The sequence below is a fragment of the Danio rerio genome, chromosome 1 (genome assembly GCF_049306965.1).
Source record: "Danio rerio strain Tuebingen ecotype United States chromosome 1, GRCz12tu, whole genome shotgun sequence".
Classification (NCBI taxonomy): domain Eukaryota; kingdom Metazoa; phylum Chordata; class Actinopteri; order Cypriniformes; family Danionidae; genus Danio; species Danio rerio.
Genome location: NC_133176.1, coordinates 20,469,235 through 20,483,510, shown reverse-complemented (window position 1 = coordinate 20,483,510; position 14,276 = coordinate 20,469,235). Strand labels below are relative to the sequence as shown.

The 14,276-nt window shown below is 36.2% G+C and overlaps 1 protein-coding gene across 52 annotated transcripts in view; it reads right to left on the bottom strand.

Annotated features, from left to right (window-relative positions):
- limch1a (LIM and calponin homology domains 1a) overlaps positions 1-5,097 on the bottom strand; it is a 109,159-nt gene extending 104,062 nt beyond the window's left edge. For 50 of the 52 annotated variants that reach the window (XM_068219969.2, XM_068219970.2, XM_068219973.2 and 47 more), the window contains exon 1: positions 4,681-5,097. In XM_068219969.2, coding sequence (XP_068076070.2) covers positions 4,681-4,782 — 102 coding nt within the window. In that variant the 5' untranslated portion in view covers positions 4,783-5,097. 52 annotated transcript variants of the gene reach the window in all.
- Positions 5,098-14,276: the final 9,179 nt, after the last annotated feature.

Here is a 14,276-nt window from a genome sequence, read left to right as displayed (position 1 = left end):
TAAACATCATTTGTGAAATATTAAAAACAGAAAAAAAAATCAAAAGGGGGCTAATAATTCTGACTTCAACTGTATATTATGAAAATAATTTCAGAAGCACTTGGCAAGGTTTCGTAATTTTACACCTGGATAATTTTTTAGGTGACTGAATCTGCTAAATATTTATAATTATGTATATAAATATTTATAAATTAAATGACAAGATAAAAACAGTAGAACAACGATAAAACATTAAATAAACAGCATTACATTAAGTAATCAAATGTAAAATAACACATAAAATGCTTGACGTCATGCGATGTGACTATTGCAGATTGTCACATTGCAATATAGATGCTAAAACGATATATTGTGCAGCCCTAGAATGAATAATTGAATGATTACTTTAAAATGACCAAAATACCATACATTTTATTGTATTACTTTTAACTAAATATTTACTCGCTACAACATAAGTCATATTAAATTTTGCTGAAGAGTCAAAAACATAAAGGGTATTAATAAAAATACAGGGATTATGTTCATAATAACTTAAGTAACTTGTGTATATATATATATATATATATATATATATATATATATATATATATATATATATATATATATATATATATATATATATATATATATATATATATATATATTATAGTATTATATAACATTATATAACCTATATATCACTATGATATTGTCCGCCATGCTTTCAAAATATTGTTAGATGCTCAAAAACTTCATCTCAGTAGAGAATCTGATCTATAGATGAGTCTCAAGAGAGCTGTTTTTTTTTTTTTTTTGCACTGCGGTCTGCTGTTAAAGCTTCATTCTGCCATATGTTTTTGTCTGTAATGTTATAGCTTATCCAGTGACTCACTTAAGAAAAGGCACTTTTAGCAGGAGACAGAAGAAGCATGTCTCTTCTCTGTGCCAATTCAGTTAAAACTATTTGCGCCCAGCAGGGTGCGACGCTATTTCAGCCTGTCTATTAATACTGATCGTCCTAAAACGCGCTCCTGACATGAGCCTTCCAGTGAAACGCATCAACTGAAGGACAGACGAATGGCTGGTAATGCAGAGAATGTGTGAATGGACAACGGCATGACACTTTTGGTGGGATTTGTGAAATGTATTCACACATGCCACGCACACACAAAAAAGGCAACTTCGTCTTTATTTATAGTCTGTCTGCTTACTGATCTCAGTGATGGTGACTGTAAGTGGGTCAAAAATTCCTTATCATGAGGAAATACTGATTATCGCAATTTGTATATTATCATATCATGAGGTTGCATTGTAATATTACCACATGGATATTATCACAAGGATATACTCATGGTTCTTTTGTTTCAACAAAAATGTACAATTACAAATACGTAGCATAAACATTTGAATGACTAGTTTCCTTTTCTAGATTAGATTTCAGAATAAGAGACCATGTTTTTGACTCATTACAATTTTATTAAAGTGTTTTGGTATTTTGTGCGAATTTTTGCATTTAATTGTCTTTAATTACACATAACATAGTGAATAGGAGCTGAAACATGGTTGATGTGTGTTTTTTTCTTGCATTAGGCATACGTCAATCTATAATGTTAGATCAATTGGGGTGATCCTGCAGTGAGAGTGCATCTCCATAAAATCTAACAAACATTCTATAATATTTTTGGCCTTCCCAGACAAGTTTTCGTTGTGCTCTGTGCTATTTGCAGTGCATTTCTCTATGTGTATGTGTTGTGAGTATTTTCATGCACATGTTCAGTCAGAGATTGATGATTTAATGTGTACTATTTGCATCTCCATAAAATCTAACAACAATCTATAAACTTTTTGGGTCCCCCCCCCAACACATTTTCATTGTTGTCTGTGCTATTTGCAGTGCATTTCTGTATTTGCATGTGTTGTGAGTAGGGTTGAGTATAGACTTAATTGCAAACTAGCTTTTCTAGATTAGATTTCTACATAAGAAACCACATTTCTCTGCATTAAGCACACGTTTCATGATGTCTTTCATTAGTTTTGTCGGTTTTAATAGAGACATTGGCTATCTATATAGTATACTGGCTGAATGCACAGCAATTAGTGCAAACCAGTGATTTCAAATATTTGATCAAAATTTAAATAGAATTTAAAAATAGAAAGTGTTTGAAGAAAAATTAAGCAAGGTTGACAAGTTTCAGATATGAGCTTTTTTCATTTTGTTTCATTCAGGAGTACTGATTCATTAATGATGTAATATGGTTCATTCGTTTATTTTCTTTCAGCTTGGTCTCTATTTCAGAGGTTGCCACAGCAGAATGAATTGCCAACTATTCCAGCATATGTTTTCCACAGCAGAAAAGACCCATACACACTCATTCACACACACACTCATACACTATAGGGACAATTTAGCTTACCCAAATTACCTATTCACCTTATTCTCAGCTGTCGAGTGGGCGCTGCCATTTGAATCTTTTTGTCTCGCGACTTCTGGTCACATTCACTTTCATTCATTTTTTGACGTTAACAACTGCTCGTTACGCTGCTTGATGTTGCAATTTAATATTTTCTTATTATATTATGCTACTTGGTCTGTGTAGTCTTGCAAACATTTGTTTGTTGAGCAAGTAGTTTGGCCATTTTCTGCCGTTTATTATTCCTAGTCATTTCTCCCATAGGCGACTGAATCGGAAGTTCTAAGACAATCGCGAAAACAGGCGCACTTCCGCATTTTAGAATAAGGTCAATAGTGCATGTCAATGGACTGTGGAGGAAACGAGAGCACCCGGAGAAAACACACAGATAGAACATGCAAACTCAATACAGAATCGCCAACTGGTCCAGGCCGAGACTCGAATCAGTGCCCCTTTTGCTGTGATGCAAAAAAGCTAACTACTGAGCCACCATATCGCCCAGTTCAATCAGTAAAAAAAACATATAAAAACATGATCTTGTTTGCGTGCTGCCGTGACAACTGGAAAAGGGCGTGAACGTTAGAAGACAGGGGGCGTGTCTTTAAAACCTTTGATTTGGCCCACCATCCCATCTGAGAAGAAAGTGAGAAGGATGGAGAGGGTTGGGGTGAATGCCTTTGACAGAGATCGTCATTTCTAATTTGACATAACCTTTTTTGTTTGTTTGTTTTATAGCTGAGTTACAAAAAACAAACTGAAAATAAACGTTTCAATCAATGTTGTAAATAAATCTGATTATTTAAAATGTAAACACTGTGACTCGACAGATAGAGGACAATACAGAAGACATCGACAAGCCAATCAAGGCAAAAACTAAAAAAGTCTTTGATACTGTGTTAGTTAAAATAAATTGACTTTTTTAGTTATTTTTAAATATTCATTCATTTTCTTTTCGGCTTGTTCCTTTATTAATCTGGGGTCGCCACAGCGGAATGAACCGCCAACTTATCAAGCATATGTTTTAAACAGCGGATGCCCTTCCAACTGCAACCCATCAATGGAAAGCATCCATACACACTCATTCACACACATACACTATGGGTTTAGCCTACCCCATCAAAAGCACCTGTCTTTGGGCAAACAGGAGCACTCAGAGGTAATCCACGCAAACACAGGGAGAACATGCAAACTCCACACAGAAATGCCAACTGTTGCAGCGAACCAGCGACCTTCTTGCTGTGAGGCGATTGTGCTACCCACTGCGGCAACGTGCTGCCCATTTTAAATATTATTAAATAAATTAGGAAATTACTCATGACAACTATATTTACCTTTCGTCCCACTAGCCTCAATCCAGTTTAATTTTTGGCTCTTCATAAAAAAAAAAGTTTGGGCACCCTAGCTCTAATAATAATTAGTTGGCATGTAGATGCAATATAACTTATAGTCAACGGAATGTGAAAAAGGCACCATCAAAATAAAGTAATACATAAACTTTTTATATTTGTTCATGTTTTATAGGATGAGTCCATCATCACACAACACTAGGCTGATCTACTCTACTGCACACGACTCTAGTCCTCAAATCTAGCTCAGTGACGTGAGGAATCTCCCTGTCCAATCCACAACCGCTAAAATGGGTCATAATATTAATACCAAGACCTACATCTTAAACTCTGGCATCTCTAGAGATGAAACAGATCTCCGATCACATGTTCAACCTTACTGTGAATCGGGTCAAATAAGACATACATTCTCCATGCCACGAATGCTCCGTAAACAAACTGTTTGCCTGATCTTGCGCGCTGCCGTGACGACTGGAAAGGGGGCGTGAATGTAAGAGGACAAGGGGGGCGTGTCTTTAAGCTTCCACAACAACTGGAATCGCTTAGCTGATGGGGGCGTGTCCGTGCATCCATCCCTCTGTTTTTGCACCTCTTCAAAAATGCATCATGTTTTGTTTGGAAAAGTGTCCGCTGGATTGGCGGATACTTATAATATAAAATCTGATTTAATTAGGCTGCTTGCTGTCATGACATGTAGCCTAAGAGAAATTCGGCGAGACATTAAAGCCGCGCTAGTCCGATTACAGCAGCCGAATCCCGCGCACATGATCCCCGCGCGCGGCTGCATGGGCTTCATAGCCCGTTGTTGTAACCAAACCCGCCACACTCACACAACAGGTGACGGTGCAATATTAATAAGCTTCTCAACACGCAACGCAACCTCTTTATATGAGCACGCAAACAAACACAAGAGCATCGTTTACTTATATGAGCAGCGAACTCACCTCGATCCATTTCTGAGCTTCTTGAAAGGCTGATTCGGGGGTCGCTTCTGCAGGCTGATCCAGCTGGGCGTTTGAAGCCGAGTCGTCTCCAGAACTGGCCATTTCCCAAATAAAAAGCGTCTTAGCAAGAGGGCCACTGAAATCCTAGATGAGCTATCCGGAGTGTTTACTTCAGAGCATTGGCCGTCAAGCGGACGCGTTGAATATGCTGAGCTCGAGCGTTCACACACTGCGGTTCTCCAGCGCTCAGCAGCACTGCAGATGAACTGCACTTCTACCACGCGCGGTGCAATACGAGTCCGACCTCCTCTGCTAAAAATATAAGCTAAAAAAACATCTGAGGTCTCCGCTCAGCCAATGCGTACGAGCGCATCAGCCTCCCCGTCTGTCCTGCTGAAGAACGGGAGACTGGCATGCGCGAGAGAGTGCGGGGGAAAGGAATTTAACGAGAACAATAGAGCAGTTCCGTTACCGCTCCAGTTACGGCCAGATATCTCTCCCTCCCGCTCTATATTATATATCATATAGGCTATATGTAATGCTATAGAACAAAACGACTCTCTCCTCTCATCGTCTCTCTCAGTATAAAAAAATACTCAATTTAAACAAAAAATGAAGTTTTTTTTAGCAAATATTATTTTAGTTTTTATTATTAAGTTTTATTTTTGAAATAATATTGTTTTTAGGTAAATTCATAATCCAAAAAAGTTACAACAAAATAGATGAAGAGAAAAGAGATGTAAGGAGATTAATATATCATGCTGAATTAAAAAAAAAATTGTTCATTTTTACTGTGATGAGGACTATTTGCACATGTCTAATTTCATCTTTATCCATTTAAAATCGCACATAATATCCTCAGTGAGTGACAGAGCCTGAATTTTTATTTTACTGGACCTTGCTGAAATGATGGACCTACTCTCAAACCTATAAGCTTGCATTTTAAAGTGATAGTTCGCCCCAAAAGAATGCATATTTTATTAACCCAATTTAAGATATTTTAAATGAAATTCAGAAGCTCTCTCATCCTTCATTGACTCCTAGATCATGAGATGTTTAAAATCCAGAAAATGAACCACAAAACAGTCAATGTGACTTCAGTGGTTCAACTGCAACTATACAAAGCTTCAAGAACACGTTTGTGCACCCAAAAAACTGTAAATATGATTCTGTTTTCCACTAATTCATAGTATGTAAATGTCTTCTCTCCTGCCTCAGGTCAATATGGTGTGGGGCAATATGAAGTATTGCCATTAGTGCAACCCAGGCTCATTCTGAAAACGTACCTCTATATACATTACTGGAGAGCATCAAATATGTCCTAGGAGGTATGTTTTTGCAGATTTTATTTTTGTAAATCCACAATGGACCCCTGTGTATGCCTATTGAGATCTCAAATTTCTCTTGCGAGTGCCATTCGCGCCTGCTATTCGTACGTAAATCTATCAGAGGCTGTTGTCAACTGACTGAATGACTGACTGACCAATCGACTGACCCACCCTCCTCCTTCCCTAAACCAAACCAATAGTGTTTTCAAAAGCACAGATTGACCGACCAGCGCCCACCCACTTCCCTAAACCCAACCGACAGAGTATTCAAAAACAATGCAAAAAAAGAAAAGCCCCCGATTTTCATTACATTTTCAGATGTTAACACATTCTCACCCTTTTAATTAGTTGTTTGTTTTATTTTATGGCTTTTGTTTTTGTCTTACCCACTTTCTGGAACCGTTCCAAGCCAGACTCGATCCCCGTCATCATGGTCAACTCCTTTCTGTGTCTCAGTTCCACCAATGTACGCAGCGAGCTACTGCACAAACTGGCTACAGCAGGAAAGTCGTCCCTATGGAGGTAGACGGTCACCTGGTAAGTGCAAAAAGCAACAGTGTCATATCGCCCCGTAGTGCTTGTTTTAAAGAATGCAACCATACATACTTCTCACTACATCATTCTTGATCTCCATAAATGTATATAGAGCTACGTTTTCAGAATGAGCCTGCTATGTTGCATTAGTATTAGTAGTGCTCAACACCAAATCATATTAAATGTAATAAACATAACCTGATATGGAAGAGGTGAACAAAGCTGTTTTTACAGTTTTTATTGGCACAAAATGTTTTTGGAGTTTGGAATGTTTTGACAATGTTTTGGTTCCTTTTCTGGACTTTAAACACCTTGGTATTGTTGCTGTATATGGAGGACGAGAGAGCTCTCTGATTTCATCTAAAATATCTTAATTTGTGTTCCGAAGATGAATGACAGTATTGACAGAATTTTAATTTATGGTTGAACTAACATTTTTGGGATGTTAATGTCAACGCCTAAAATTGTTTTTTATTGATATAATCCATATGAATTTGTAGGATCTTCTTCGTACGTTTTAGTACGATTTGCTCACCCCACAATGATGGTTGGGTTTAGGGGTAGGCTTTGGTGCTACAACTTCTTTTAAAAATCATACATTTTCAAATGACTGAATTGAATTAGCCAGTAAGCTGACAAAACATAAAATATTTAGATTCCTTGATCGTTTTCTTGTGAGATCAGGCTGAAAAATGTCATTATTCGTTAATTTGTAAAGATTTTATTGCAAAACATGAAAATAGGTCAATATAAAATATTCATTCACTCATTCATATTCTTTTCAGCTTAGTCCCTTTATTAATCTGGGGCCGCCACAGCGGAATGAACCGCCAACTTATCTAGCATTTGTTTTACGCAGCGGATGCCCTTCCAGCTGCAACCCATCTCTGGGAAACATCTATACACACTCATTCACACCCATACACTACGGACAATTTAGCATATACCACATGTCTTTGGACTGTGAGGGAAAGCACCCAGAGGAAACCCAAGCGAATGCGGGAAACAATAAATAAAATATTGAATTAAATTTAATTAAATATTAAAAATACATAAAACTTATCAAGAAAAATATAAATTACAAAAATATACCACATTACATTTGTATTCAAAACATACAAATCAACTATGAAGTGTTTTGTTTTTAAAGTGGAAGTTCCCCAGAACTGTTTGAGTGTATTTAGGGGAGTTCACCATCCTTGGTATTTTTTCTTCCCCCACATTTTAAATATCTGTGGTATTGTAGTTCTAAGAAGGACAAAAATACCACGGTTAATTTCTGCCCACAATGTGCCACCTGTGCATGTTTGTTCCTAGTAGTCACATTTTGCAGCCAAACTGTAGGTTGCACTGCATTTACATCACATTGTCTCATTCAGGTATTACCCTGAATTTACAGCATAAGATAGAGTTGGAAAGATAATATGAAGTAACAGGTCTACATGGGTTAATTTTGTAATTACTATAATAAGTGCATAATGTAGTCTACAGTACACGTGGAACTGCACTGACAAATTAAAAGTGCATACTTTTAGTGTAATTGTGCATTGGAACAATAGTACAATAATTATATGGCTGTATACTTATTATGGATACATTAACTACTATTTTATATAATGAATGTTCAAGAGTAGAAAATGAAGTTATGTAAACACTGTAAAGATCATAATTTGACTCTATTTGTCTCTAAAGCGCAACAGTTAATTTCTGTAAATAAAAGTTCCTTTTATTTTCTGAATTTATGAACAATAATTTTTATGTATAACTGAACAAGCTTTAAAGACGTAATCTGAGTTCATGAGTTGCATCTTTATCTGTTTAAATTCATTCATTTCCTTTTCAGCTTAGTCCCTTTATCAATAAAGGCTGCCACAGCGGAATCAACCACCAACTTATGTTTTACGCAGCAGATCAAAGAAGAAATCAGATATCTTTAGCTCCACCCGACTCCATGAAGCACCTCAAATTATAGAATTGAGTCAGTCTTTCTGTGATTAATGTTGTGGTCTAGTTCATAGCTTATAATGCTTTAAAATAGATTTCTTTTTGGAAAAAAATACATCTGAAGCTAGAGCAGCATTAAAATGGCCAACAATGTACACTGCCTGACAAATGTCTTGTTGTTGATCCCAGTTGTTAGAGCAACAAATAAGAACTTGACTTATAGTTGATCATTTGGAGAAGTGGCAGAACGTGGAAAAGTGTTTTTTCTCAGGTGAATCATCTGTTGAACTGCATCCCAATCATCACAAATACTGCAGAAGACCTATTGGAACCCGCATGGACCCAAGATTCTCACAGAACTCAGTCAAGTGTCAAGTCAACTCAGTCAAGTGAAGGAAAAATCATGGTTTAGAGTTACATTCAGTATGGGGGCATGCAAGAGATTTGCAGAATGGATGGCAACATCAACAACTTAAGGTTTCATGACATTTGTGCTGCCCATTACATTAAACACCACAGTAGAGGGTAAATTCTTCAGCAGGATAGCGCTCCTTCTCATACTTCAGCCTCCACATCAAAGTTACTGAAAGCAAAGAAAGTCAAAGTGATCCCGGATTGGCCAGCCCAGTCACCAGATATGAACATTATTGAGCATGTCTGGGGTAAGATAGAGGAGGAGGCATTGAAGATGAATCCAAAGAATCTTGACTTACTCTGGGAGTCCTACAAGAACATTCTTTGCCATTCCAGATGACTTTATTAATAAGTTATTTGAGTCATTGCAGAGGTGTATGGATGCAGTTCTCCAAGCTCGTAAAAGTCATACACAACATCAGTTCTTTTACTACTGCACTGTGACTTTATATTTTATACTGTACATTTTTTCTGTTAAGTGACAAGACTTTTGTCTAGGCAAAGTCAGACATTACTGTCCTAATTAAATAATTAAAATCAAGGCATGATCATATTTTATTTTGGTAAAATAAACAATCTAGGCGAGGCAGTGGCGCAGTAGGTAGTGCTGTCGCCTCACAGCAAGAAGGTTGCTGTTCCTCGGCTGGGTCAGTTGGCATTTCTGTGCGGAGTTTGCATGTTCTCCCTACAATCGCATGGGTTTCCTCTGGGTGCTCCTGTTTCCTCCACAGTCCAAAGACATGCAGTGCAGATGAATTGCATTGGCTAAATTGTTTATATTTCTTTATATATTAGCATGAACTAAATGAAATGCAACTGCAAATAAACACAGCTGCCCTTAAGATGAATGCCTTTTCTTTAAATCTGGCCTGCTGTCAAATTGTGTGTTAGTTTCAGATTGTGTATCCTTATACCAGATTCAGACCATTCTTGTGCAAAAAACTGATCTAAATGAGTCAGTTAAGAAGAGGACTAAATATGTCCTGATTATTATTTTTATTCTTGTTTGGTCTGAGCAGCAAGAGACAAGCAATAACCAGCATAAACTAGCAAACCAGCATCAAAACATACCTTACTAGCATATGATTTTTTTTAATGGTGTCCATACGCCACCTGCAGGAAAGACATCTTATTCCTCAAGGGAAATGCTTGTAAGGTTATTGTTTTTAATTCACCCCTACAGTGGACAGGGAAAGTTATGTTTATTTAAATTAGGAAATAATATTGTTGTGTCAAAGTCTGTTAAAAAACTAAATCAAAAGTTCATGTTGGTTGAGAATTTTGAAGTGAATAAAGTTTTTTTTAATAGTTAGATAGTTTAAAAGCTGACCATTTTACCAATTATACAATCACGGTTTTACTACACTAACAACAGTTTAACCAGGGCATTAACAAATTTTATAGGGCATATTCCATGATAATTTAGGCCTTTGTCTCATACATGGAAGTCTACCAAGAGAAACAACCCATTCTTGTCATTTTAAAGCAAAAAATGTAAGCTAAAAAACCTAATATCACTAACCTTGCAAGATATCCAGAGAAATGCCATCCCAAAAAGTTTTTGTATCAACTCTGTAACGGTAAATAATAAAACAACCACTTTATGATTTCACTAAGTGTTTACACCACGAATACAAGTTTAAAGCATTACAAACAATTACGCTAACCATTAAAATCACCAGGCCTACATGCTAATGCTTTCTAGTCTTCTGGGACATTTCATATTTTTTGTTGTCTTTTTCACAAGCGTCTTTTTAAGTTTGAATAATGTAAAAAAAAAACCCACACAAACTGTCAGCTTCTCCTCTAAAATTCAGGCCTAAAAATAATCCCATTATTTGGCTACCTCGTCAATATCTCTTGGCCTACCTGACGGATAAGGAAGATGCCATCATTTGGCCCTCAAACGTTGATTTTTAGTAACTTTTTTTTGTAAACTCTGCTCTCTTTGATTTATTGTTTTTATATTTTACGATTTTAGCATTTTTATATGGTCCATGTTGGTTAATTTAGCCCACTTCATGCAAATTACGCACTTGTGCTGTTGGAGCTGTTGTGTAGCCTACTGACATGAACTTCCCGCGAAATCCGAAACACTTAAAGGAATGGTACATCCAAAAATAGTGGTTTGTTTGGAACAAATCTGAAGGGTGAATATATGGTGACAGAATATTCAATTGTGTTGATAACATGACACCAGAGCCATATATGGCACGTGTATGTATGCTGTATCATTATAGAAATGACCTCGTGGGATGTGTTCTTTCTTTTGACATCACATGCTGACATGGCATGCACTAAATTCCAGGGGTTTCATTACCACGACGTAAAATGGGCGTGGCTTGGTCGGCGTTTGGGAAACGCCCCCTTAAAGAAAAAAAACAATACTGAGAGGTCACCGATCATGCGCAGTACATGTTCTTTTTTAGCGCGGTCATTTCAAACCGGATGATTATGGATAAAGAACCTACCGCGGTGGATAACGAAGGAAAAAAACAATCATACAGGTTATTTTTTGTTTTTATAATGTTATATTTTAAAGATTTCATTAGCAAAAACAGATGACCTCGTTTTACTCCGTTTTACTGTCTCTGGGCTTTTGTACTTCCATGGTAACGTAAACCATGTAATAATGGTTGTGGTAAGATTAACCGTGTTTTTGTAGTTTAAAATATGGTATTCAGTCATGTTTAAACAAATAAATACCACATTTTTCTGTAATAAACCGTGGATAATTTTTCTTTCTCAATCTTAGTTAATTAACATAACTCATATTTATTTTCTATTTTTATTTAAAGTCATCATACACAAAACAACTGAGATCAGGACAGGTATCTGATGTCAACTAATATAAAAGTGATCATACATGAGACCCCTGAGATCAGGACAGGTATCTGATGTTAACTAATATAAAAGTGATCATACATGAAACACCTGGGATCAGGACAGGTATCTGATGTTACTGTATATAAAAGTGATCATACATGAAACACCTGAGATCAGGACAGGTATCTGATGTTACTGTATATAATATAAAAGTGATCATACATGAAACACCTGAGATCAGGACAGGTATCTGATGTTAATGTATATAATATAAAAGTGATCATACATGAAACACCTGGAATCAGGACAGGTATCTGATGTTACTGTATATAAAAGTGATCATACATGAAACCCCTGAGATCAGGACAGGTATCTGATGTTACTGTATATAAAAGTGATCATACATGAAACCCCTGAGATCAGGACAGGTATCTGATGTTAATATATATAATATAAAAGTGATCATACATGAAACCCCTGAGATCAGGACAGGTATCTGATGTTAATGTATATAATATAAAAGTGATCATACATGAAACCCCTGAGATCAGGACAGGTATCTGATGTTACTGTATATAAAAGTGATCATACATGAAACCCCTGAGATCAGGACAGGTATCTGATGTTACTGTATATAAAAGTGATCATACATGAAACCCCTGAGATCAGGACAGGTATCTGATGTTAATGTATATAATATAAAAGTGATCATACATGAAACCCCTGAGATCAGGACAGGTATCTGATGTTACTGTATATAAAAGTGATCATACATGAAACCCCTGAGATCAGGACAGGTATCTAATGTTAATGTATATAATATAAAAGTGATCATACATGAAACCCCTGGGATCAGGACAGGTATCTGATGTTACTGTATATAAAAGTGATCATACATGAAACCCCTGAGATCAGGACAGGTATCTGATGTTACTGTATATAATATAAAAGTGATCATACATGAAACCCCTGGGATCAGGACAGGTATCTGATGTTACTGTATATAAAAGTGATCATACATGAAACCCCTGAGATCAGGACAGGTATCTGATGTTAACTAATATAAAAGTGATCATACATGAAACCCCTGAGATCAGGACAGGTATCTGATGTTACTGTATATAAAAGTGATCATACATGAAACCCCTGAGATCAGGACAGGTATCTGATGTTACTGTATATAAAAGTGATCATACATGAAACCCCTGAGATCAGGACAGGTATCTGATGTTAATGTATATAATATAAAAGTGATCATACATGAAACCCCTGAGATCAGGACAGGTATCTGATGTTACTGTATATAAAAGTGATCATACATGAAACCCCTGAGATCAGGACAGGTATCTGATGTTACTGTATATAATATAAAAGTGATCATACATGAAACCCCTGAGATCAGGACAGGTATCTGATGTTACTGTATATAAAAGTGATCATACATGAAACACCTGAGATCAGGACAGGTATCTGATGTTACTGTATATAAAAGTGATCATACATGAAACCCCTGAGATCAGGACAGGTATCTGATGTTACTGTATATAAAAGTGATCATACATGAAACCCCTGAGATCAGGACAGGTATCTGATGTTACTGTATATAAAAGTGATCATACATGAAACACCTGAGATCAGGACAGGTATCTGATGTTACTGTATATAAAAGTGATCATACATGAAACCCCTGAGATCAGGACAGGTATCTGATGTTACTGTTTATGATATATAAAGTATTTGACACAAAAGCCCTGGGATCGGGACAGGTATCTTAAGTTATAACAGTATTAATGTAATCTGAGAGGTAACTTAAGTTAATTTGTTTAATATAACATACACTGATTTCACATGAAACACCTGATCAGGACAGCTATTTTAAAGTACTGCATATAAAAGGCATTGGACACAAAACCCCTGCGAATACGTACAGGTATTTGAATCAAACGGCTGTTTTCACAATCTGCGCATGATCCGTGACCTATGCAAATTCACATATAGGCCACGCCCACTGGATGACGTAATAGCGGTTACGCTGTACTGAAACCCCTGGAAAAAAGTGCCTGCCATGCTGACATATGTATAAAGTCCAGAGAGCTCTTTACTTCTTTGTTGAATGATTTTGTTGTTTGACCTAATCATCTCACTCATTAGACATTACTACCACCTACTGGAAGATTTAGATTCTTATTTTGAGGATTATTTCAGTGTTTAAAAATAATATTTTTTCATATTAAAATGCAATAAAGAACAAAGAACATTATTAGGCTATTTGAAGTAAAGGGATAATTCAAACGCACAGAATAATTTTGACATCATATACAGACTTTTGTGCCGTTTAAATCTGTATCAATTTCTTGGTATTGTAGATGAAAATGTTTACTTTGCTTCTTTTCACATTTATCTCAATAATGACTTGAAATTTTTTTTCAGTGGTAATTTATATGTCAATTTCATAACATTAAACACAGAATTTTCACAATAATTTGAAATAATTCATTTCAAGATAACCAATATTAGCTTTTAAGTGGTCACTTATCTTTATTTTAATCC